Consider the following 23,320-nt stretch of genomic DNA (forward strand, 5'->3'; position numbering starts at 1 on the left):
ATTGCAATGACTGTTGTATTAATTTTTAACACTCAATTCTACAGACGTTACATGATAGCCGGCTCCATTAGAACATTGCAATGACTGTTGTATTAATTTTTAACACTCAATTCTACAGACGTTACATGATAGCCGGCTCCATTAGAACATTGCAATGACTGTTGTATTAATTGTTAACACTCAATTCTACAGACGTTACATAATAGCCGGCTACATTAGAACATTGCAATGACTGTTGTATTAATTTTTAACACTCCATTCTCACCCAGAATAGGCTCAAGAGTGTCTGATATAATTTTAGTTGTGTGTTGTTACCCAGAGTGATTACTAATGGCTCTACTGTTTCATCGAGCGTGGCCTGACGCTTAGTGTATTGGTTTGGGGATTCGAGACTTGGTGCTAGCAAACACGCTTTGCACTTTCAGTTGTAGGCGCGTTATAACAGTAGCACTCAACTCTGCTATTCGGTTATGAGTAGTCGCTTCAGGCGGCATGTGTTGCTGACTGGTTGCCTTCTGTCTGATCCGCTATTCAAAATTAGGAACGCCTATATCTGAACCATGGGGATCTCTGACACGGCCGGTTATCCTCATTCTGTGCATAGTCTTTCAGGGTAAGAAACAACCAATCATTCCACTTTTAGGTTACAGTTTTGTTTTTGAAGTGGTTTAGATTTTGGTAAGTTAGCTATCATGTTTTATTTTAATATAAAATGAGCAGACAAATTATATACAAATAAAGTGATTTATAACGCTTTTTTTTTTTTACAAAATTTCTGTTATGTTATAGAAACCTTTGTACTGCCAAGGGAGTTTTAATCAGCTTTGGTAGGTTGCATATTTTTGAGGATATACTTTCTTTATAGATCTCGCGAATCACGTGACTGAGCTCGTGGTCTGACTAATACCAGGCGTGCGAAATTGCACACGATCACGTACCTATCAAACGTTGGGCTTCGTATTAGCAAACATGATATAGACGATAGAGACAAGCATTTGGACACGCATGACCACGCTAGATTCATTAAAATATCACCATAAAAGTTAAGTTACGCCTGAATGCAAGGTACTCAAGCGACAATATCACATGGGAATAGAGGGGAAAAAACTACTGTGAACACAATTAGTTACTGTAAGTTTAGTTAAACAGAATTCATTCAATAGCAGTAGACGTGTATTTTCCTGATAATTCTGCTGTTACAAGTAAGATCAGACTGTCGTGTTTCATAGGGACTATTTCAATGCTTCTGTTCTAAGTAGCATCAAATTGGATGCTCCAGAGAAACTCTCCTTCCAGTAGAGCTGTTCTAAGTAGCATCAGACTGGATGCTCCGAAGAAACTCCCCTGCCAGTATTGCTGTTCTAAGTAGCATCAGACTGGATGCTCCGGAGAAACTCTCCTGCCAGTATTGCTGTTCTAAGTAGCATCAGACTGGATGCTCCGCATTAACTCTCCTGTTATTGCTGCTGTTATAAGAAGGATTACATTGGCATGACTCTTTTTTTTTTAACTTGGATTATTCAACATATCTCAAAGTAGGATTCTGTGGCGTTTAAAAAATTAACCCCAGAATCGAATACACTATGTTTTTGTTGTACGTACTTTTATTTGCCTTCATTTAATGAGGTGAGAAACGAAGTGTCTTTTGCCAGAAGCCTGTAGAAAGAAAAATTTTTTTATATGTGACCTAATTGTTGGAAAGCGATTTCACGGTCACAAACGCATCAATCCATCAGTACTACCGAAGTACGAGACTTTTGGATTGAAAAATTAGAAATCCTGTTTTGTATTTTGTTCTTGTTGTTTTTAAATTGTTTATAGTCACATGTTTAATTTCGTGTCACATTAAAAACTACGGATTTTAAAGTAGTAGATTATGACTTTTTATATTGCAGTAATTTATTTACTTTGTTTTAAGCGCAAAAGTGCACGGTGGGCTATTTGCACCGTGCCCGCCGCTGGAACGAACCCCGAATTTTAGAATTATTAGCCTTAAAACTATCTACCGAATTCCTTTGGGGGGCAGTAATTTATTAATAGCCTACAGAAATAATATATATTCTACAGTTTTGATTCATATGTATGTATGTATCTGTAAGAAGTATTAAAAAAAAAATTGTTACATTATTCTTTTTTTATAGGTAGTGGCGGCTTTCCTTCAAAAGCTCCTCCATCTTCCAGTAGTTCTAGGTCCGCGTCCCCACACTCCACGGGAATACCTCATGGTTCATTCATTCCTCAGCCAAGAAGTGGCGTAGTGACGCGTGACAAGGGAAGTCTTGAGCGTAACCATTCCAGGTAAATCGTGTATTTAAACTTAAAAAGTAGTTGTTAGTTTTTATTGATTGGACGTGTTCTCTTTACTTGCTTTAAAACCGATCTGATCGAATTAGTTAACAAGCTAATCTACGCAACCACCGACAGAACCCAATAAACAATCCCACCTTTGAATTGCGATTTTACGTAATTCTTTATCTTTTACATATTTTTTTTTATCGCGGCATCTAAACTACGCATACGATGGACTCGTTACTAGCTAGGGATGTATAGTCCCGTTGCTTTTAGTAATAAAATGTGTATGTTAAAAATGCATACGTTTAAAAGACAGAAGGTGGTGACATTATCTTTAGTTGTTTTGTGTAGTGTCAGATATATCGTTCTTAATTCACTAAGCCTTTAAAAAAACAGTAACAGAAGCTAAATTCTTATCAACGACCAAAATATTCTGATTTTAAAATAATTATTTCAAACTATTTAATGAAACGTGTTCACAATTTAACATTTTATCAGACATTTATTCTAGGATCAGACTTCTCCTATTAAAATATTTTGATCATTAACCCATATATGTATGTATATAAGTAAGTAGCACTAACACTATAAATTACGTCAATTGTATGTAGACAATTCAGCACTATATAAGAAATGATAACTTGGTATAAAATCTAAAACCTAGATTTATGTTATGAGATCCTAACCTAAAAATTGAAAGAAAATTGTCCATTACCAGTACTTTGTCATTGCTATGACCACAGAAATGGCAAGAATTTCATTTCCTTTTTTTAGCCGCGGCATAGTGGCTCATAGAACGGCTCTGAGTTTTTTTCAAAGTACAAACTTTTAGCTCATAGCTCCGTCATTTCTTGACCGATTTGAGATCCAAATAAAGAGATCCTGATGAGTAATAAAACCGAATTAATCTGGTATACATGCGCCTCACGCTTGGTGTTGCTGGCGCACAACAATATAACTAATAAAAAGTTAAAAAGGTCTCGTAGATTAATTTACACTAATCCTGCCTAAAGGAATTTCAAGTGATGAAGCTGTTAAGGAATTCGTCTTGTTTTAGGTTTGGATCTGTATCAAAACGTTTCACTTGTGAAAACGTATGTGCACAAAGCGTTTGAAGTATAACTATTTCTTTGTTATTTTTTATACATTCTTACTTGTGTTAATAATGGAGTTTATTCGCTAATCACAAGCAGTTATGTGAGCATCAATAAGGGTTTTATCCTGCATACAGCCAGTTTGGGACTGTTGGTCATCACATTATTTTAACCTTTATCTCAACAGATTAACAGGTGTCTGACATAAATTCTGTTATGTCAGCTTATCCTATTATTTAATGCCACCACAATGTACTTTGAAAGTAAATAAAAAATAAAGTGTTACTTTTCAGAAGCTCCGACTTCACTTCATCAGGATTGTTTAAGTTATACACAGACTAATTCATAACATTAATATGTAAGAGCTTTATAAAATGTGTGTGAAATGCTTAAAAGTTAGCAAAAAAATGTTATTACATTGCTAAAGTTCTGATCATCATGTTAAAATTTATTAAGCATTATTAGTTTTTACTTATTTTTGTACATTTTAAAGACCTTCTTCTTCATCATCTACTTCATCTGTATCACATCTTCCGGTTAAGTCAATTTCTGGTGTTGCATTGCGAAATTCACCAGGAGTCACTGGTATCGATAGTGGTAAAAGCGCCGCCAATAATAACAGTTCCGGGTTGGATAAATTCAAACCGATAAACTACAAAGAAAAACAAGTGGAGAAAAGTAAGTATTTTTGTATTTTCTTCTTTTTGTTTACTTATGTTGAAATAAATGATTTATGTAAATATTTTTGATTTGTATAAAAGTGTATAACGCCAAATCTGCGAAGCATATTATGTTGATCGGCAGTTTGTGGGTCACTGATTTAACAGATCATGTTCACCAGCGTAGGTATTAAACACCTTTTTAATATTTGTTGCCTGATTTAACTGATGCTTTGTGTATTATATTCTATTGAGAGAGAAAAGCCTCGTTAACTATTACTCATTTTTATTTATAAAAGTCCATACAGGTCTAGTAAATAAAAAATGGTTTTAATTAATGTTTATAAGAAGACTGCTATTTGTACTGAGGAAAAATAATTGTACTAGCAAAAAGTTTGAATTAATTTGGAAGTTTTACCCGTGAACTATAAAACTAAAAATACACCTTTATTTATTATTTTTTTATGCTGGTTTACAGTTATAAAATTATATATATATTTTATGTTGTGTGTACTAAGTTAACGATATTAGACGAACTAAATAAAATTACCTTTTTTTTTTTGTAGGTGGCGTCTTCTCTAAACGTACTAGTAGTAGCAGTGGTTTTAGCTCTGCACGCAGCGAACGTAGTGACTCTTCAACCAGTCTTTGTAGTGACCCTAGAATCAGCTCTTCCACAGACGGCTCAGATTTACTTTCTGCAGCGTCAGGACCCTTCCCTGCACCTTGCATGCCCTCTATGTCGACGCAAGGAACTGCTAGTAGGTCTGACGCTGCAGTCAAAAATTTAACCAAGCGGACACCTGGTGGCAGAAACTCGAGTGGCGTTAGACAAACTATATCGAAACCTACTTCGACTGGAAGTGAGTACTGCAGTTATCAGTAGTAACATTGTATTAATAAAACATATCCATCTTTACAAAATAGACAAATCTCGGGAGATTACAAATTATACTTACTATTTGTGTTTTGGAGAACATTTTCCTTTGAATTTGTATGTTAAGAAAATAAGTTTTTATTATTATTATTTATTTATTTATTCCAATCTCGCTGTTCGTTGGTAAAGAGTACTTCAAAAGATGGCGGTGAGTTCTGTCTACCGACTGCTTTCCTTGTGGTCTGCAGCTCAAAATTGGGGATGGCGACCTTAGTAGCATTGCCATTAACAAACAAATAACAAGACGCTGGTTGGAAAACACGAGTCAACCTTGAAAGACAAATACTACTATATTAGTTGGTTAGAATAAATTATTTTACAAGTACTTATAAAGATATTTTTTCAAGCTTTATCGCTTCTCAAAAATTTGTGTATTGGAAATCAGTGTTTTTAAATAAGTATGAAAATGATTATTTCCTGTTATTTTTTACAATTCAGATGTGTTCACCAGCGCCATACAATGACAGCTTCGTGCAAAATGTCGGGCAGTTTAGTTTGAAATTATGGATGTTGAAATTATAGCAATATAATTATTTATATTCAATTAGAAGGTTAAAGGTCGGGGAAAGATGCAACGTCAACTCGTGAAATCGTGAATTAGGGTTCCATTATCAGTTTTTGTGTATTTGTTTGGGATTTTCACGCAAAGCTATACAAAGGCTACCAGATAGATCAGAAGGGATACAGCTCATAAACAGCACCCACTGCTATTGTTTGGGCTACTCCAATCGAATAGTGGGACTTAACCGTCTCTTTTATAACGCACCCACAACCCCAGTGCGCGGAGCGGGATTTTTTTTGTTTGCTCTAACGAGACGCGATCCATGTACACTGTGATCCTAAGTGCAGACTACTAACAACTGAGCCACGTCCGGTCTTTTATCAGTATAAAAGACGCTTTGTTTTTAAGATCACAGAATCCTCATTTGTTAAATAAAATTTACAATACAACTCGTTTCAGATTTTTCGAGCCATTATTTGTTCAGTAGTTTGTGTCAATAAAAATTTTAGTCAGCAGTGCTAACAAGTTTGAAATGTAAAATAATATTACTACATCTAATTAGAGCGTTAAGCGGCATATATACTGTATATAAATATAATAGTAATATCTGTTGTATGTCCATGTAACTACTTCGCAAAGTGTGGATGGAACTTCATCAAAATTGGTATGGAGGTTCATTAGGTCCATGCGGGGGTACATATAAACTTTCAGTTTTGCATTTTGCACCACTACTTCGTATTCTGTTGATGAATTTTCACCAAATATGGCTTTAAGGTTTGTTGGGTCCATGCGAAGATGCATGCAAATTTGCGATTTCACATTTTTTGTTTTGCAGTTTTTATTGTTATTTTTACGTTTCTTACAATTACATACAAGGGAAGCAACTTTTCATGTTTTAAAATAACTCTTCATTAATCATGAAGGTACCTAATTTCAGTCCAGGGAACGAGTATTCCAACACTTATTTTGATAAGTATCTATTAAATGTTTAATAAACTAACGTACTCTTGTTTATCATCATAACCAACAAACAAAGCCTCGCGTTTTGTTTATAGTAAAATCATCTTGATTTCATTTTGAGTTAAATTTAGACGTTTACTAAACTTTCTTGTGGAGCTTATGCATTTGTTGGAAAACTTGAAATTGGTAAAACTGTATGACTTTTTTTTTAAAGGGAAAGATGTAGAGACATCTCGAATAATCCAAGCAAAAAATGCGAACGGATCCAGAATTGTCAACTCCAGTAGTTTACCCCGTCGAGGCGACAGCTCAGGAACCGGTTCGCTTCCAAGACTGAAAAACAACGAAGGAGAATGTGGTAGATCTAAAGTCGGTAATCGAACAGAAGCACCAAGTCAAAATCAAAGGCCTAGTGACGAACAAGGTCAGCTTTGTAAAAGCATCCAGCCAGATAATCCAATTCGTCAGTCCAAGATCTCCAGTCTTATCCCAAAAACTGAACGCGCTATCAAGACAGCCAGTTCTGGAAGTGTGGGAAGCTTCACGGATACTGGTTCAGTGTGTAGCGATGGCATGATGGCAGATTCTTCTGTTACTGATCGTGGCAACGCTCAAGTGAGTGCGCAAGAAACTGGAAACAGTGGCATTCCAAAACCAACAGCAGCGGTAAAAGGAACATCAAAACCACCAAAAGAAGAAACTCGTCACAATAATGCTGCGACTTCTAACGTAACCCAATCGGTTCCCAGCAGTTCAGGCGGCTATTTGTCAGTACCCAGACCAATTATGCCCCAGGAAAGCCACACACCAGTGAAGTTGTCTAGAGACGAGATTTACGTCCCAATTGAAATCAACCGACAAGTCCTGGAAAATAGACAACTCGGTAGTTCAAGACAACATGAAGATAATGGCAGCACCTCATCATTGCCAAAATCTGATCGTTCCATAACTGAAAGAACCAGGGAAGGTTCCCAGGGAACCATTAGTGTTGCCAAAGTTTCCCCCATTATGAATACCAACATTTCCAATGCTACCAAAGAAAAATTACCACGTCAGCAAGATAATGTAGAAGAAAGAAGACCTGAAAACTCTAATGTACCCCTTCAAGCTAGTCAGACGAGACGAGGAAGTGAAGATTCACAAAGAGAATCCGATCCAATATCAGATAATTGTTCAAGAAATTCAAAATCCAAAGATTCAAAATCGGTAAAGTCGGAGGTTATTCCAAACGCAGAAATGGTGACCGAAATCAAAAGTAGACGTTCTGCAGTCAAAGATGTTCCTAAAGACACGGACGGCCCTAGCTGTGACACCGAAGCTTCATTTGGTGAAGAGGCTGACGATGTCATAGTCAATATCAAACCCATGCAGCCCATCACACGTGCCTCCACATATGGCTATATTCGCAGTCTGGGACCTTTCCCTTCCACTCGTAATTTTGCTAACAAACTACAGTCTCCCGGTTTACGTCTTTTGACGGATTTTAGTGGAACTGGTGGAGGACGACTAGGACTTTCGAGACAAATTCTTACAGCGGGTGATTCGTCCAGAATATATGGCATTCCTATGAAACGAACATTTTCCACAAGCAAAGGCGTTTTAGATGTTGACTATTCTTCCGATGTTGATTCTGTTGACCTAGCGGCAGGATACATGAGTGACGGAGATGTTCTTAGGCCTGGACTCGTTTACAGAGTGGATGACATTGCTAGTGGATACATGAGTGAAGGTGGAGCTTCCTTATATGGCCGAAAAGTCTCAAGTAAGACGAAAGACAGCATATTGTCAGGTCGAGGTGCTGCTCCTAGAACCATCAATGTCCTTCAAGATGATAGGTAAGATCGAATTTTATCAAAAGCTTCAAAAAACCCGCACAAGATACTTTTTCCCACTGTAACACAAACAAGTCGCATTTATAGATAGTTTAACTGGCTCTAGTGAACTTAATATTGGTGAAGTATTTGAGAACTGGCTAAACGTGTGATAGATATTAGCGTGCTAGGCTGCAAATGTAAAAGTCTAAGGCTCGACCTGCATTACGCTCTGGATATTCAGCTGTAGATGTATAATAATCGTGACAGTTAATCTCTCTGTTTTATTAAGAGTATCCGGGTGCTGATGAATAGTTGTTCTCCTCTGGTTAACAGTTATAAATTAGGGATGGATCTACCTGAACCTTGAGATCTCCGACCTGGTCGTTTAGCCCATGTGTCATATGAGGTGTTGTTCGGGTTACAAATTCCAAATTCCTTTGTTGAAATCAAAGATTGGTTCATTTTCAAAAACCGTATTTATTACGATATTCAAAGAGTTAGGAGCAGTTGGGGCACTAAAAACATTATGGAGCGGGAAACTGATATTTTTAAAGATTAGTTAGAGAGAGAGTGTCACTTTTTGCGAAGAGTAACTTAAGATATGAAGTAGATTTTCTGATATCCTTTCTATTTTAATAATAATAATATTAATAATGATAATAAAATAGGAGATGTTCCCTTACTTCATTATCAAGTTATATTTTGTCGTTAAGAATATGTTAGTAATAACTCAAGATTAATTTTAAAATTTCGAATTGAAAAATGTGACTCTGGAATGTGAATTGGAAAACGTATCATTTTATTTCTTAGATATTTAGACTGTACTCAGCAAAATGAAAAATAGGCCAAGTAAATTAGTTAAAACAATCCTCACAAGGGGAACGTTGATCAGTTAGGACGAACGTGAATAAATAATCCATTTTGTCCAAAACTAAATTCAATAATCCTTGGTGGATTTTAAAGACATCTTCATAAATATTTTGCTATAATAAGTCAGAGACCACAAAGAACGTCAGTACAAGAAAGACGCAACAGTAAAAATAATTTATTTTTTGTTTGTTGAAAACACGTTAGTTTTAAGCTATACAGATCTTCGAATGTTAATATCCTGTCATACATCAAAAAACGATTACGTGAATAAATAAATTACTGTTTATGGCTTCTGGTTCATAAAAATCCATTTAAATCCTTTATACTAATCCAACAAAACACATTTGTTAAAACTGCCAAATACTTCACCAGGTGTTTTAAATGTAGGTAACTCACACTTAAGTGTAAATTTCTAACTTTTGATTGGCTCATTTGAAATTTTACACATGACAGCACCTTAGTTTACCCAATATTAGATGTTAGAAACTGATTTTTTTGATTTAAAAAAATAAAAAAAGATGCCCACTTTGTATCTGTTGTATCCACTGCGGGGAATCAAACCTAGGACTTTAGCATTGTAAATCTATAAACTTAGCACTGCCCCACTTAGAGCACCCTAGTATCATTTATCACTAAAACTGGAAGTTTTTATTCATACCTGGAACACCAGTATTATATAATATAATGGCCCGGCATGGCCAGGTGGTTAAGGCACTCGATTCGCAATTTGAGGGTCGCGGATTCGAATCTTTGTCACACCAAACATGCTCGCCCTTTCAGCCGTGGGGGCGTTATAATGTGACGGTCAATCCCACTATTCATTGGTAAGAGTAGCCCAAGAGTTGGCGGTGGGTGGTGATGACTAGCTGCCTTCCCTCTACTCTGACATTGCTAAATTAGGGATGGCTAGCGCAGATAGCCCTCGTGTAGCTGTGCGCGAAATTCAAAAACAAAAACAAACGTATAATATAATCTTTACAATAAAAAAATTGTCACTAGGGGGAGCTTAAACAGAAATTACTGAAGCTAAATAATTTTTTTCTCTTTACATTGAAAATCATCGCAACATTGTCACACAAATACATAGTGTGCAGTCTGTTGGAACTTGCCTAAAATTAGATATGTTATTAGATGCCTAAAGATCAAGATATCTAACAAAGATATTTCAAATTGTTCATTTGGTTCTCGCTTAAACTTATTAAACTTGATCACCAAAAATTAATTTTGAACTTTACTGTACATAACACCAGATGGCACTAGTTAAAATAATTGCATTGATAAATTACTTTTACCATTTATAAATTCATAAAATTGTAAAGGGACAAAAAAAGGGCTTGTTAGCCCATCAATGATGTCCCTTCCAGCTCCCAACTATAACCACCCCTTACTACTCGTGTATTCATCCAATCTTTAACTTGTTTAAATTTTCTGCCTCCACCACCCTTGAAGGCAGCTCATTCCAAAAGCCAACCACCCTGTTCGAAAAGTAACACTGTCTAAACTGCAGATGACTTCTATGCTGCCAAAATTTGACTGTATGACCCCTTGTTCTATTGTTTTCATTGCTAAACACAAAGTTTGGGTCTATATTATTAATACCCTTAATAATCTTAAACATCTCAATCAAATCCCTTCTGACTTTTCTCCTCTCCAGAGAAAACCAGTTTAGAGATTCTAGTCTCTCTTCATAGGACAATTCCACCATCCCAGGTATCATCCTAGTGACTTTTCTGAACCTTCTGGAACAATTCAATGTCCTTGAGGAAGGGAGCCCAAAACTGTACACAGTACTCTAAATGAAACTTTACAAGTGATCTATACAGTGAAATAACAATATCCCTTGTCTTGTATTCAATATTTCTATAGATGCTACCTAAAATCCTATTAGCCCTGTTGCTAGCTAGAGTACACTGTTTAGATTAATTAAGTAATTTTTCAATCACAACATCCAAGATCTTTTCTTCAACCACAGTATTTAATGTACTCCCATTTAAATTGTAACAATTTGAATTGTGAAAACCTACATGCATCACCTTACAGTTTGGATATTTAAACATTATCTTCTACATATTGGCTCAATGCATCAAAGGATCTAAATCTCCTTGTAAGTCTGCAGCATCTTTGATACAATTAGTCACCCCCAAAATCTTTATCATCTGTAAACTTCAAAATTTTGTTAGTCATTCCAGAGTCAATATCATTAATATAAATTGCAAACAGCAGAGGACCCAGCACAGAGCCCTGAGGTACACCGCTTGTAACTGTGATCCAGTCAGATCTAACTCCATTTATTACTACTCTGCTTTCTACTCTCCAGCCAATTTTCTATCCAATTTAATAACATTCCCCCACACCCACATATTTAATTTTTGTAACAAGTCTTTTTATGTATCACCTTTACCAAATGCTTTCTTAAAATGAAGGTAAACGAAATCCACAGTATTTCCTTCATCAACTCTTGTAGTAACATCTTCAAAAAATGTCAGAAGATTTGTTAAACAAGTCTTTCCCTTAATGAAATCGTGCTGGCTCTTTGACGCTATATTAAACCGCTTTACATGACTCTGCATGTATCTTTAATTACACTCTCCAAAACCTTTCCAACTACTAGTGTAAGACTTACTGGCCTATAATTGTCTGGACAATGTTTATCACCTCCTTTGAATATTGGATTAACATTAGCCAACTTCCAATCTTCTAAGACTCTTACACTACTTGGTGACCAATTGAAAAAAAAAAAAAAATTGAGTTTCTTTAAAACTCTAGGATAAAAGTTGTCTGATCAAGGGGATTTATAAATTTTTAGGTTTCCCATCTCTTACAATTTCAGAACTTAAAATGATATCTTTTACATCAATATTTTCCCCATACATTAAGTGCTGTGGTTGAGGCATAATACTTGTAGCTTCCATTGTAAAAACTTAAGAGCACATGTATATAATTTAATAAGTATACCTTCTCATCTTCCAAGATCAGCTCCTCACTATAATTTTTAAGAGGCCCATTCCCTATCCTAATATTTTACCTATCCATCATATAACTAAAGAATTCCTTATTGTTTGATTTAACTCTCTCAGCCAACCCTCTTTCATATACAGTTTTTCCCCATTTAACTTCCTTTAGCTCTCTTGATTTTCTATAGTCCTTCAAGTCCTTATTACTTCCAATAAGTTTAAATTTCTTGAATTTATTACATTTATTCATAATATGATCTCTTAAACCTTTACTAAACCGTACTGGCTTATTCCGCTCCATTGCCCTTTTTTTTTCTGTAGGGAATATGTATGTTCTGTATGCATATAAGTTTTCCCTAAATGCTTCCCATATCTGTTCAAGACCCCCCACCCAACTCTAGTCCAATCTACAGAAGCTATGCCATGTCTCATTCCATCAAAATGGGCTTTTGTGAAATTTGAAATCAGGGTACTATTCTTCAGTTCTACATGAAGTAAAATCCTGCACCTGATGGTGCAATGGTTGCTTGTACTTAAATGCTTGCCAACCACAACTGTATTATTCACATCAGATGCTAATATTTAATCTACTATAGCTTCCTCTCGTGTTGGTTCCATCACCAGTTGGTGTATAAAAGTATCCTGAACAATTTCCAAAAACCTATCTTCCCCCCCCCCCCTCATAGTCAGACTCAATTTTTCCAATCTATACCCCTCAAATTAAAATTTCCCATAATAACATTATTTCCAGCTACCATTCTAATCTCATATACAATTTCTCATTAATTTCCACATTCTGATCTGGTGTCTGGTGGTCTATAAAAAATCCCAATTACAAGACTTTTTTTTTATATCCACTAACACTAACCCAAACTGACTCAAGCTCGGTGCTATTTTCTTTAATATGCTCTAACTCAATAGGATGCAATTCACTCCTCACATATAAAGCTACTCCTCCCCATTTTTTTCAATACTCTTTCTCTAGTAAATAATCTGTAGCCTGGTATTTCAAAAAACAAATTCTCTCATCATAATTGTTCAAACCTAACCAAGTCTCAGTGATACCCATTCTTTCAAAATCCTCAGTTTCCACAACTGCTTTGAACTCATCAATTTTATTTCTAATTCTCCTCGCATTACAATAGTGACAATTAATCATGTATTTTAAAGTATGTTCATGTTTTATGCCTGTTGTACACGTTTTCCTGACAATTATATTTCCTATTTTACTAATATAATAGCCCTCACCTCTGTCTAGCCCTAGTTTAAATCTACCACTACAGCTGAGTTATTAACCCTTGCTAACATGCTAGCCCCTGCCTTGTTTAAATGTAAGCCATCCATTCCAAAAATATTAACTTTCCCATTAAAATTATCCGCAAATCCAACCAACCTATTTGCTCATTCCTACTTATTAATCTAAGCCTGGTATTCAATCCTAGTGACCTACTTAGTATCTCATTCCTACATATTAATCTAAGCCTGGCATTCAATCCTAGTGACCTACTTAGTATCTCATCCCCATAATTTATTCTTGGCAACATCCCTGACAAAATCAAGCTATGACCTCATTCCTTAAATGCCCTTATCAGTGTTTTGTACTTATCAATAAGCTCCTCAGATCCATCTTTCCTTACATCATTAGCCCTAACATGTACCACAAACTGCATTGCTACTAGCACCCTTAACTATCTCTCTGATTCTATCAGTTATATCTTGTACCCGTGCTCCTGGATAATATAAGCGTATTCTTTTGCTCGTATTTACTCCATACTACTCTATCTACATGCCTAACTATAGAGTCACCTACAACTATAACTTCCCTATCCTTTACACTATCATCCCTTGTGATCCCATTTGTTTCCCTTATCTGCTCCCCCTGGAATCGATTGCTTAATCTAAACCCAAGCTCATCTTTGCATCTAACTGCATTATCTTCCAAGCTTTTAGCCTTATTTCCTTTCTTAGCTCCCTTGAAATCTTGTTTACCAACTTTCGAGAATTAATATGGATTAAATGTAATACTAAATATACTTAATACATTTAATTTTGCCCCCCAGTGGCACAGCGGTATGTCTGCGGACTTACAACGCTAGAATCCGGGTTTCGATACCCGTGGTGGGCAGAGCACAGATAGCCCTTGTGTGGCTTTGTGCATAATTAAAAACAGTCAATCAAAACAAACATTTAATTTTTTAGCAAGAACACCTCATCCAAAACTAGCAAAGCAAATATTATTAAAACCCCAACTTTTCAAAATTCGTTCATTTTTGCATACAGACTTAGCGTAAATGAACAAGTCACTTTAGTAGTAATTAAAATGTTCTTTAATGTATCTTTAAAGGTTTGCCAGAAAACGGAAATTGTTTAGATTAGCATTCCAGTTCGTGTTTAACAAGAAATATTTTTTTTAATATCTATATATACAACTAGCAGATTATAATTTTCCGTTAGGGAGAGTTTATATCAAAATATCCCAAATAATGATGATAATAATAATTTAACGTTTTTCATTTTAAAAATATTTAAATATTCACTTTGATGATCACATGGAAAACATGTTTACAAATTTCAGTTTTGCTTGAAGTATACTTGTAAATTTGACAAGACGAATGTTTGTGGTTTACTTGTTGCTGTTTAGTTTAATGTCGCTCATTTAATGTGTAAACCTACCGAGATTACGTAATAATGTAAACCATTATAAAAGGACATCTAAACTTAATTGCTTACTAAACAAACTAATGTGTAAAGTTAACGCCACTCTCTGTGGCGTTCAATTTTATTTTATCTTAGTGGCATGTTAGCTACTAGATGGCAGCACCAGCCTCATGTATTCTAACATAATTTAACTAACTTAACTAATACATAAATGCACAAGGAAAATGCGAATAATCATCATCTGACGCACTGGGATGCAATGTATATGTTAATTATTTTTTTTAAAAAAAGCAATACATCTATCTAAAATGTATTAAAATTGTATTTTTTTCTGTTCTATTGTAGTAAACTATTTTATACCAATCAGTTAGCGAATTATTTCGCAAAAGTTTACTTATTTTTATTAGGGTTTTTAATGAAAACAAGCAGAGTATATCTTGTATTATATGTGGATATCTCTAGGACTAAACATTCCGTATTATTGAATGGCGTTAGTCAACTTTCTCCAGAATAGCATAGGTATCGTCCTGTATTGCTCTCACAATATTTCAGCTTTGTGAGCTTATTTGGGCGTTTTCTCGTGGCTGAAAAAAAACAATTATAACAGTAGTTCTTAAATGCCTTGATTCATAAAGAAAATTAAAATATTCAGTTTGAAGCTATCCACCCAAACCTGTATAAGATCCACATGCCTCGTAAGTTAAGATTTTTTTTTTTTTAATAATAATATTTAAGCGGGATTTGGGCATGAAGCTTATATAGATAGAGGTAAAATAGATGGATAAAATTATTAGCGAGTATTAATATCGATTTAAAGCCTACGACACATTTATGCAAATCATAATAAACGGCAGGAAAATACACACTAAACTACATTTTATTTGGGTTTTAATGAACCTGTTTTATGTACTGGCTGGAAGACTGAGTAATTGTCTCGTACTTTTCACTATCTGGATGGTTGGGTGAATGCGAGTAAGGTAGCGTGCCTGCGAGCACGTGAAACAACTGCAAAACTCATCTGGCTTTGTCTTTCGATACTTGTTTTTTTGTAGCATACAATAATATACCAACTCAGGAAACTAATTAAACTCTAAAGTTTAATCTTATACATGCTTCACCTTGCAAATGGCAGTACTAAAGTTTTCTTAACAATATTCCTGAAGAAACTATAGTAGTTGATTTAAATCCGATTTATATCGGATATCTCCAAACGTCTAGGTAACTTTTTTTTGTGTGGAGTTATATGAGAAAAGTATTATTTATAAAAGCTTTATATCAGTTTTTATCTCAGGATTATTTGCACTGTTCTTTAGCTTGAATGTTCTGGCGCAATGAAAGCCCGATTTTCAATCATCACGCACTCGCAAAGCTTCCTCTTTGTCATCTGAAATCAAAAACCAGGTGACGTTTTTCTTATGTTTGTAGATTTTCCTAGTTAGTTAGCTAGCATACACTGTTGAATCTACTCGGTAAGAGAGACAAGGCCCTTGTCCACATGGCGCCACTTACTCAGCTGTAGGCTATGTGACATAACGCTTTTGGCGTCAAAAAGACCGCGTTGATCCCATGGTGATTCTTTACAATAGCTTTAAATGATGTTCCTAAGTGGTACACGTGTATGTAATAGACACGTATGTACGTGTGATATGCACGCTCCTCAGGGACAGTAAATTGCTAACGCACAATTCCCCTCTTTTGTGCTTTTAAGCACGTTCACAATGTCTTTTTTTTTTCTAAACTGATGTGGTATCAGCTTTACTGTTACTGCCTTTTTTGCCATATAGGTAATTTAACTGTAGGAGGCTTTGACCAGTAGCGTCTTTTTTCACTGTGGGGAAACAATTCTTATGGCAATATGCCAAAAAATAAAACTAATGCAGCATTTTGACATTAGAAACCATAATAAATTAAGATTAAGGGAAAATATAAGAAAGTCCAATATATAATATATGTGTGTGTTTCTGCACAGTAGTTTCGAGGGTTCAGGGGTCTAACTTGCTCCATACGTAACCTTACCGTACGTAAATAAATATCAAAGAATTATGTCCTGTACCTCTTAACATGATAATTTAAAGCGAAACCAAAGCCTTCAACTGATCCCAACATCACTAGAGAGTTTTAATTAATTAATTTTAGTTAATATACTCATATGGGCATTTTTATGTCGTAAGTGTTTTATAGCGCCCGAAATATAATTAAAATGAGCATTAACAAAAATGTTTTCCGTTAATAACCACGTTTTCTCTATGTGATTGAATGATGTAATGACCTGTATTTATTGTCTATGATAAAGGTATACAATAGACCGGCTATGATGGAGTGGAAAAATATTTAATAAAGTTATCCTAATTATTGTATATATTTTTAGAAACTTGCCTCTTTCAAATATTTAATACATATGATGGTTGTCAAGTTTTAAATAAATGTATCGCTTGTTCTGTATGTAGTTTTACAGCGAGTTTTCAACATCAATTGGTTATCTGGGTTGACAAACATGTTTACATATTGTTTTCCGTATTTTACAGAATGTTATTAAAGCATCATTTTTTTTTCTGTTCATTTCTCCCCCTTCATGTCGTCTTTTCCGCAGTTCAACTAAGACAGGAGTGAGAACTGATATACAAGGACGTTCGACGTCTGTTTCCTTTACTTGTCTACGGCGCGATTTATCATCAATTTTAATAATCAAAAGCAGACGACATTTTTACGTTGAAGTACAAATTCTGTTATTTTTCACACGCAGAATTTTGTTACGCATTGAATAAACAATAAGATCCTATGGCCTACTACACTGTGGGATTAAGTGTTATCCTATGGCCTACTACACCGTGAAATGTTATCCTAAAATTAATTTGCGCAGACGCATGAGGAGTTTGTGGAGAAGATGATTGATGAAAAGAACATTTAATCTTAACATTTTTTATTTATTTATTTAATATGAATAACAATATATATTTAGTGCTTCAAATGAGGTATATTGAACAGGAATTGTTACAAGTATCGTTAATACAATATTAAACCACCATTTGTAAACAACAACAAAAAAATTCAATACGTCAGAAATTCAATAGGTTCTTGTCAAGGAAAGTTAATCACCAAAGAAGTTTTATTTTATGGATCGTAATCCCTCTTCCACTCCTGACTAGGTTAGATATAGGACACCGAAAGAAGAAGAAAAGTAAGTTATTACACCGAACGTAAAGCACGTTCACGATATTACACTTTTTTTTTATCTCTTACGTTCCAAACACAACCTTCTGTATTTCACATCCTCTTCTTTAGTCTTGAAACGAAGATACTTTCCTAGCAATATTTGTATCCCGATGTCCCTAGTTTGTCATACTTCTTTTATAAGCACTCTTTTTTAAAAAGAAAAAAACGTTCCAAACTTTATCAACATTTCCTTAGCGTTCAGAACCTGTGGTATTAACTGCACTTTTTGGCCACTTGTCACACTTCAGAGCCTGTGGTATTAACTGCACTTTCTGGCCACTTGTCACACTTCAGAACCTGTGGTATTAACTGCACTTTCTGGCCACTTGTCACACTTCAGAGCCTGTGGTATTAACTGCACTTTCTGGCCACTTGTCACACTTCAGAGCCTGTGGTATTAACTGCACTTTCTGGCCACTTGTCACACTTTTTGCACTGCCTGACGTAGCACGTTTGTAGTATCTAGTTTCGTTTGGTACTTGTTACTCCGCACTGTTTGCCTCCATTTTATTTAGTGTTTTATAAATCTTTATTTTCATCCATTGCATGCTTCTTCTCTCCTGAATCTGATATGCTACACATTTTTTCCATAGGAGTATTAAACCTTGTCCTCTACGTCCGCAGTACAAGTCTAGGTAAGTTGTTCCTTCAGTTTCTTCGTAAACTCTCTTATGTAAGTAACTCAAGACGTTTAATTTATTGTGTATCGTTAAATATATCCTCTGGTCCAGTGTAATTAAAAAATTAAAATGCTTGCTTCGGCAGTTTTTTGATGTATAGAATGTCTTTAGATGAATTAGTATTACAGAATATATTATGCATTTATGTTGCATATATTAACTTCATAATTTTATGTCACAATATCGTCTGGATATAATTATTCGAGTATTATTCAGGTGCATCATGTTTCACGGAAAACTGAAGAATTATCATTGTAACAAAAAGTTTAAAAAGTTATGATTGAAATTTGCTCATTCAACCTAAAAGTTATTCTTAACCCAAGTAGTTTGCTAACTCGGGAAAGACGTGTTTGACAACGGTGTGTGTGAGTGAGAAGGTTAGTTACGATTGCGAACGATGCCAATCACCACGTGTTTATTTTGTAAAAAAAAATCGCTCTTAAACTGATATTATTTTATCTTTTGTGATTTTGAGGAAAAGTTTTTGTATTTAGATCTTAATTTAAAAACGTACTAAAAATGAAAATAATAGCAATAAAGAAGAGCACGGAGAGATTTGAATCAAACAAGGCTTGAAAAATAAAATGTTATCGGGGCTTACACCGTTATCCCTAACACAGCAAACACTGGATTTTGGAAGATTTGTGAGATGTATGTTCAGCAAGAAATAGAAAATAAGAGCCCAAAAGAAAGTTTTTAAATATCAAATGCAATACTATACATAAATCCTTCTTTGTCCATTTTGTGGAAGAAATCTACGATGTGCACGAGCTAATAATAACGTGGCCACGGCCGATACCCTGATCTTGACAGATCGGTGGAGGCGCAGGTCTGTGGCCGAAAATCGCAACTTGGGATTCAAATAAATGCAAGGTGCGCGCTCAGGTTCCACATAGCGGTTCGTCACCATATCGAACGCGTCACTGGCTAACTCTGCTAGTCCCAGGGATTGATATTCTTCCAAAAGAAAATCGCAGATATTTTACGTACCCTTAATCATAGCCACTAAAAGTCTTCCATAATCTTTCACATTGACTGACTGGTTTACATCAGCGACAAAACCCAATAGTTAATATAGTTTCTTTTTTCCTTATTTATTTACTATCCCTTTTATTTTTCCCTTTCGTCGCACCCTCCCATTGGCACAGCAGCATGTCTGTGGACTTGTACTGCTAGAAACTGGTTTTCGATACCAGTGGTGGGCAGAGCACAGCTAGCCCATTGTGTAGCTTTGTGCTTAACTACAAATAATCCAACAATCCCATTCTTTGCTCTTCTTTTTTCCCCCATTTTATACAACCCTCCCCTTTCTTTTTCACGACTCAAAATAATTACCGTATCTTTTGTACACTTACTCGAAAGAATATTTGTTCCTAAGAGCGACCCCTGAGAGCACAACCGTTAACTTTTCTACATGGGAGAAATCTCTGCTGAGTCCTAGGTCGAAGAGGCAGCTGGATGATTCTTGTGTATCTCTTGTTGACGTCGGTTTACATATCGTACCATCCACATACTGTCTAAAGGCAGAATCAGTACATGTTTACGACAGTTTATTTGTAAAAAAAAATGCTCCAAGAAAACGATCCGTCGGAAGGATTTTGGCAAGCACTTCATAAAAGCATACCTGCAGCGGAGTACAGCTGTTAAAACACAAGGATATCGTGATGAACACATATGTGCTGTAGAAAACAGAGCTACAAGCGAAATGATTTGGATGACTTTTGACACCATACTTTTTCAAGCCAACTTTTCGTACACGATGTTCTAACTTGTTCATTTACCTGTACAGGTAATGTTTTACATTACAACATGTAATCGTTATTGAGATAATTTTGTAACGTTCTTTAGTTAACCTGAGCAGATTGTGTTTCAGGGAACTTCTCCAGACAGCTGTAGTATTTGTTCTTTAACTTATGTTCGCTGTTTACTTCATATTGCTCTCAAACCCATGAATAACGACGCCCTACAATCATACACATTTTAATGTCTTTTTGCTTTTTTGCACTTATGAAAAGATTAACCGTGTCTATGCTTAAATTCCTTTTTCCTCAAGAGTTTGACTCCCAGTGGTTCATGGTGAGTCTAAATGCTTATAATGCAAAAAACCGGGATACCTGTGGTGGGCACAGCACAGACAGCCCATTTTGTAGCCTTGTGCTTAACAACAACTAAACCTCGAGTGTCCAGAAGCAAAGCTAGAGATTGTGAATATGTAGTGTACCTCGATAGATAGTTTGCGGATTTACAACGCTGAAATTCGGTATTCGATTCCCTGCAATGAACAAAGCAAAACTACCATATTGTGTAGCTTTGCGCCAAAAAACAACATATAACAATGTGTATACCTTATTTCTGTCCCTATTTCTGTGTGTTTCACCAAATTACTTTTGTAAAAAAAATCATAAAGTAAAAGTAGTTACTGAAAATAACTGTTATATTATGGAAATCGCTGAAGAGCTGAGAATGTTTAACTTGTTCAATAGAATAACTACATGGAACTCGGAAACAACAATTCATAAGACCACAAAGCGTATGTTTTCTTAATTCTTCTGTATGAAACTGTGATACATCCTACAAGTTGTATAAGCTTAATTCCTATACTTATCATATACAATGTATTAATGTAGTATGTCTGTGATTATTGTGTTAATCATGCCTGTCAGCCTTATATTAATATACGTCGATATTGTGTTAATCTGCCAATGTTATGTTACGGTGGTATCTGTCAGTATTGACCCCCAGTGGTTCAGTGGTAAGTCCAAAGACTTGTAACGCTAAAAATTGGGTTTCTATACTCGTGTTGGGCACAGCACAAATAGCTCATTGTGTAGCTTTGTGCTTACCAACGGACAAACATATAAACAAAAAAAAAAAACTGCCAGTATTGCGTTGATGTATAATGTGTCAGTCAGTCTCGTGTTAAAATAGTATGTGATATTATGTTAACCTAGTATAACTGTCAGTATCGTTAAAATCATAAATAATATTCAAAGTTAAACTGGTACACAATTAAAAACATTTTATTTAGGCCTATCTATGGCCTTCAAAAAGTTTGTTTACGTAACTGTGTACGAATCATACGTTCAGTTATTGTGAATTGGCGCTTGTTGTATTATTGCGTCATGTTACTAGAACCTTCTAAGTTTTCTCGTTGTTTTGATTGAGTATTACTGCGTCATAATATCTGGTAGTGTGTAGAACGTTCTAGGCCTCGGTCAAGCTATAAATACGCGTACAAACTATAATTCAAGTTAGTAAGATAGATAAAGTTAGATAGATAGCTGGATCGTGTGGGTTTAACCATAGAGAGAGAGTATAATGGTGTGTTTTAAAGTGAAATTATCACAGATGATATTGTAACAACAGAATAGAGAAGAAGAATAAATCTTGTCAATTGTGTTCTAAAGTAACTGAACCGGCTTATGCTGATTTTAACGAAAAAAGACGATTATTTAAAGCTTTGGATACAACTGTAGTAATTAACTGTCTAACGAACATTTGTATATACATTTGACTTCTTTTAATACACTATTTTAAAAAAGTAGACTGTGTGTGTTTGTTTATTGTTGAAATTGTTCGCCAAAATGTCAGACACCTACTGTAAAGAATCCGGTCCATACATACATAAAAACCTGACAGTTGTATATATCTCAGGTCTGTGTTAATGTAGTGGAGCTATCGGCATTATGTTGGTGTGTTATGTAGCATATCAGTTAGTACTGTATGAATGTTATAAACATAGTACACAACAATGCTGATAGAGTACTGTATTAACACAGTACTAACTGATATACAAATCTATCAGCATTGTGTACTGGTGCACTATGTAGTATACCTGTCAGTACTGTGTTCATGTGGTATACATAGTACACAACAATGCTGATAGACTGCCTGTATATCTGTCAGTACTGTGTTAATGTAGTATACTCATTTCTGTGTTAGTGTAGTATGGTTGTCAATACTGTTTTAATGTAGTGTATCTGTCAATACTGTTTTAATGTAGTATGTTAGTCCTAGGTTATTACAGTATGTATTCTGACCTCAAGTGCATGCTTGTATTGTCACAAGTAACTGATCTATATTTCTATTTCTTCACGTGCTATGGATATTATAGTAATTACGTTAAAGAGGCTTAAGAAATGCATAAATACTTGACGAATGCCTGAGCATCATGTACTGTAGTTCTTGAAGCTGTGTTTAATTTGATTAGTTTGTCATCCGTTTGTTTGTTAATTGTTTACTTTGTCATTTTACATGCTAACAAGAAACAAAGCGAATAATCTATTGATAACAAATATTCTACCACAGTATAGTACCCAATAATGAATCACAGAATTATTACACTAATTATCCACTCTTCCATCTTAATATAGTACCCAATAATGAATCACAGAATTATTACACCAAGTATCCACTCTTCCATCTTAATGTAGTACTAATAATGAATCAAACAGAATTATTACACTAAGTATCCACTCTTCCATCTTAATATAGTACCCAATAATGAATCAAACAGAATTATTACACTAATTATCCACTCTTCCATCTTAATATAGTACCCAATAATGAATCACAGAATTATTACACCAAGTATCCACTCTTCCATCTTAATATAGTACCCAATAATGAATCACAGAATTATTACACCAAGTATCCACTCTTCCATCTTAATATAGTACCCAATAAT

At 35.1% G+C, this 23,320-nt stretch overlaps 1 protein-coding gene across 1 annotated transcript in view; it reads left to right on the forward strand.

The window, feature by feature from the left end:
• LOC106465436 (neuron navigator 3-like) overlaps window positions 1–23,320 on the forward strand; it is a 140,296-nt gene that overhangs the window by 34,083 nt on the left and 82,893 nt on the right. Inside the window, exons 2-6 of the mRNA XM_022393335.1 lie at window positions 2,142–2,298; window positions 3,880–4,064; window positions 4,612–4,908; window positions 6,659–8,279; window positions 18,547–18,588. Of these exons, the coding sequence (XP_022249043.1) occupies window positions 4,776–4,908; window positions 6,659–8,279; window positions 18,547–18,588 (1,796 nt within the window). The 5' untranslated portion in view covers window positions 2,142–2,298; window positions 3,880–4,064; window positions 4,612–4,775. The remainder of the gene's footprint in view (window positions 1–2,141; window positions 2,299–3,879; window positions 4,065–4,611; window positions 4,909–6,658; window positions 8,280–18,546; window positions 18,589–23,320) is intronic.

Source organism: Limulus polyphemus, unplaced genomic scaffold (genome assembly GCF_000517525.1).
Source record: "Limulus polyphemus unplaced genomic scaffold, Limulus_polyphemus-2.1.2 Scaffold1943, whole genome shotgun sequence".
In the NCBI taxonomy this organism is placed as follows: domain Eukaryota; kingdom Metazoa; phylum Arthropoda; class Merostomata; order Xiphosura; family Limulidae; genus Limulus; species Limulus polyphemus.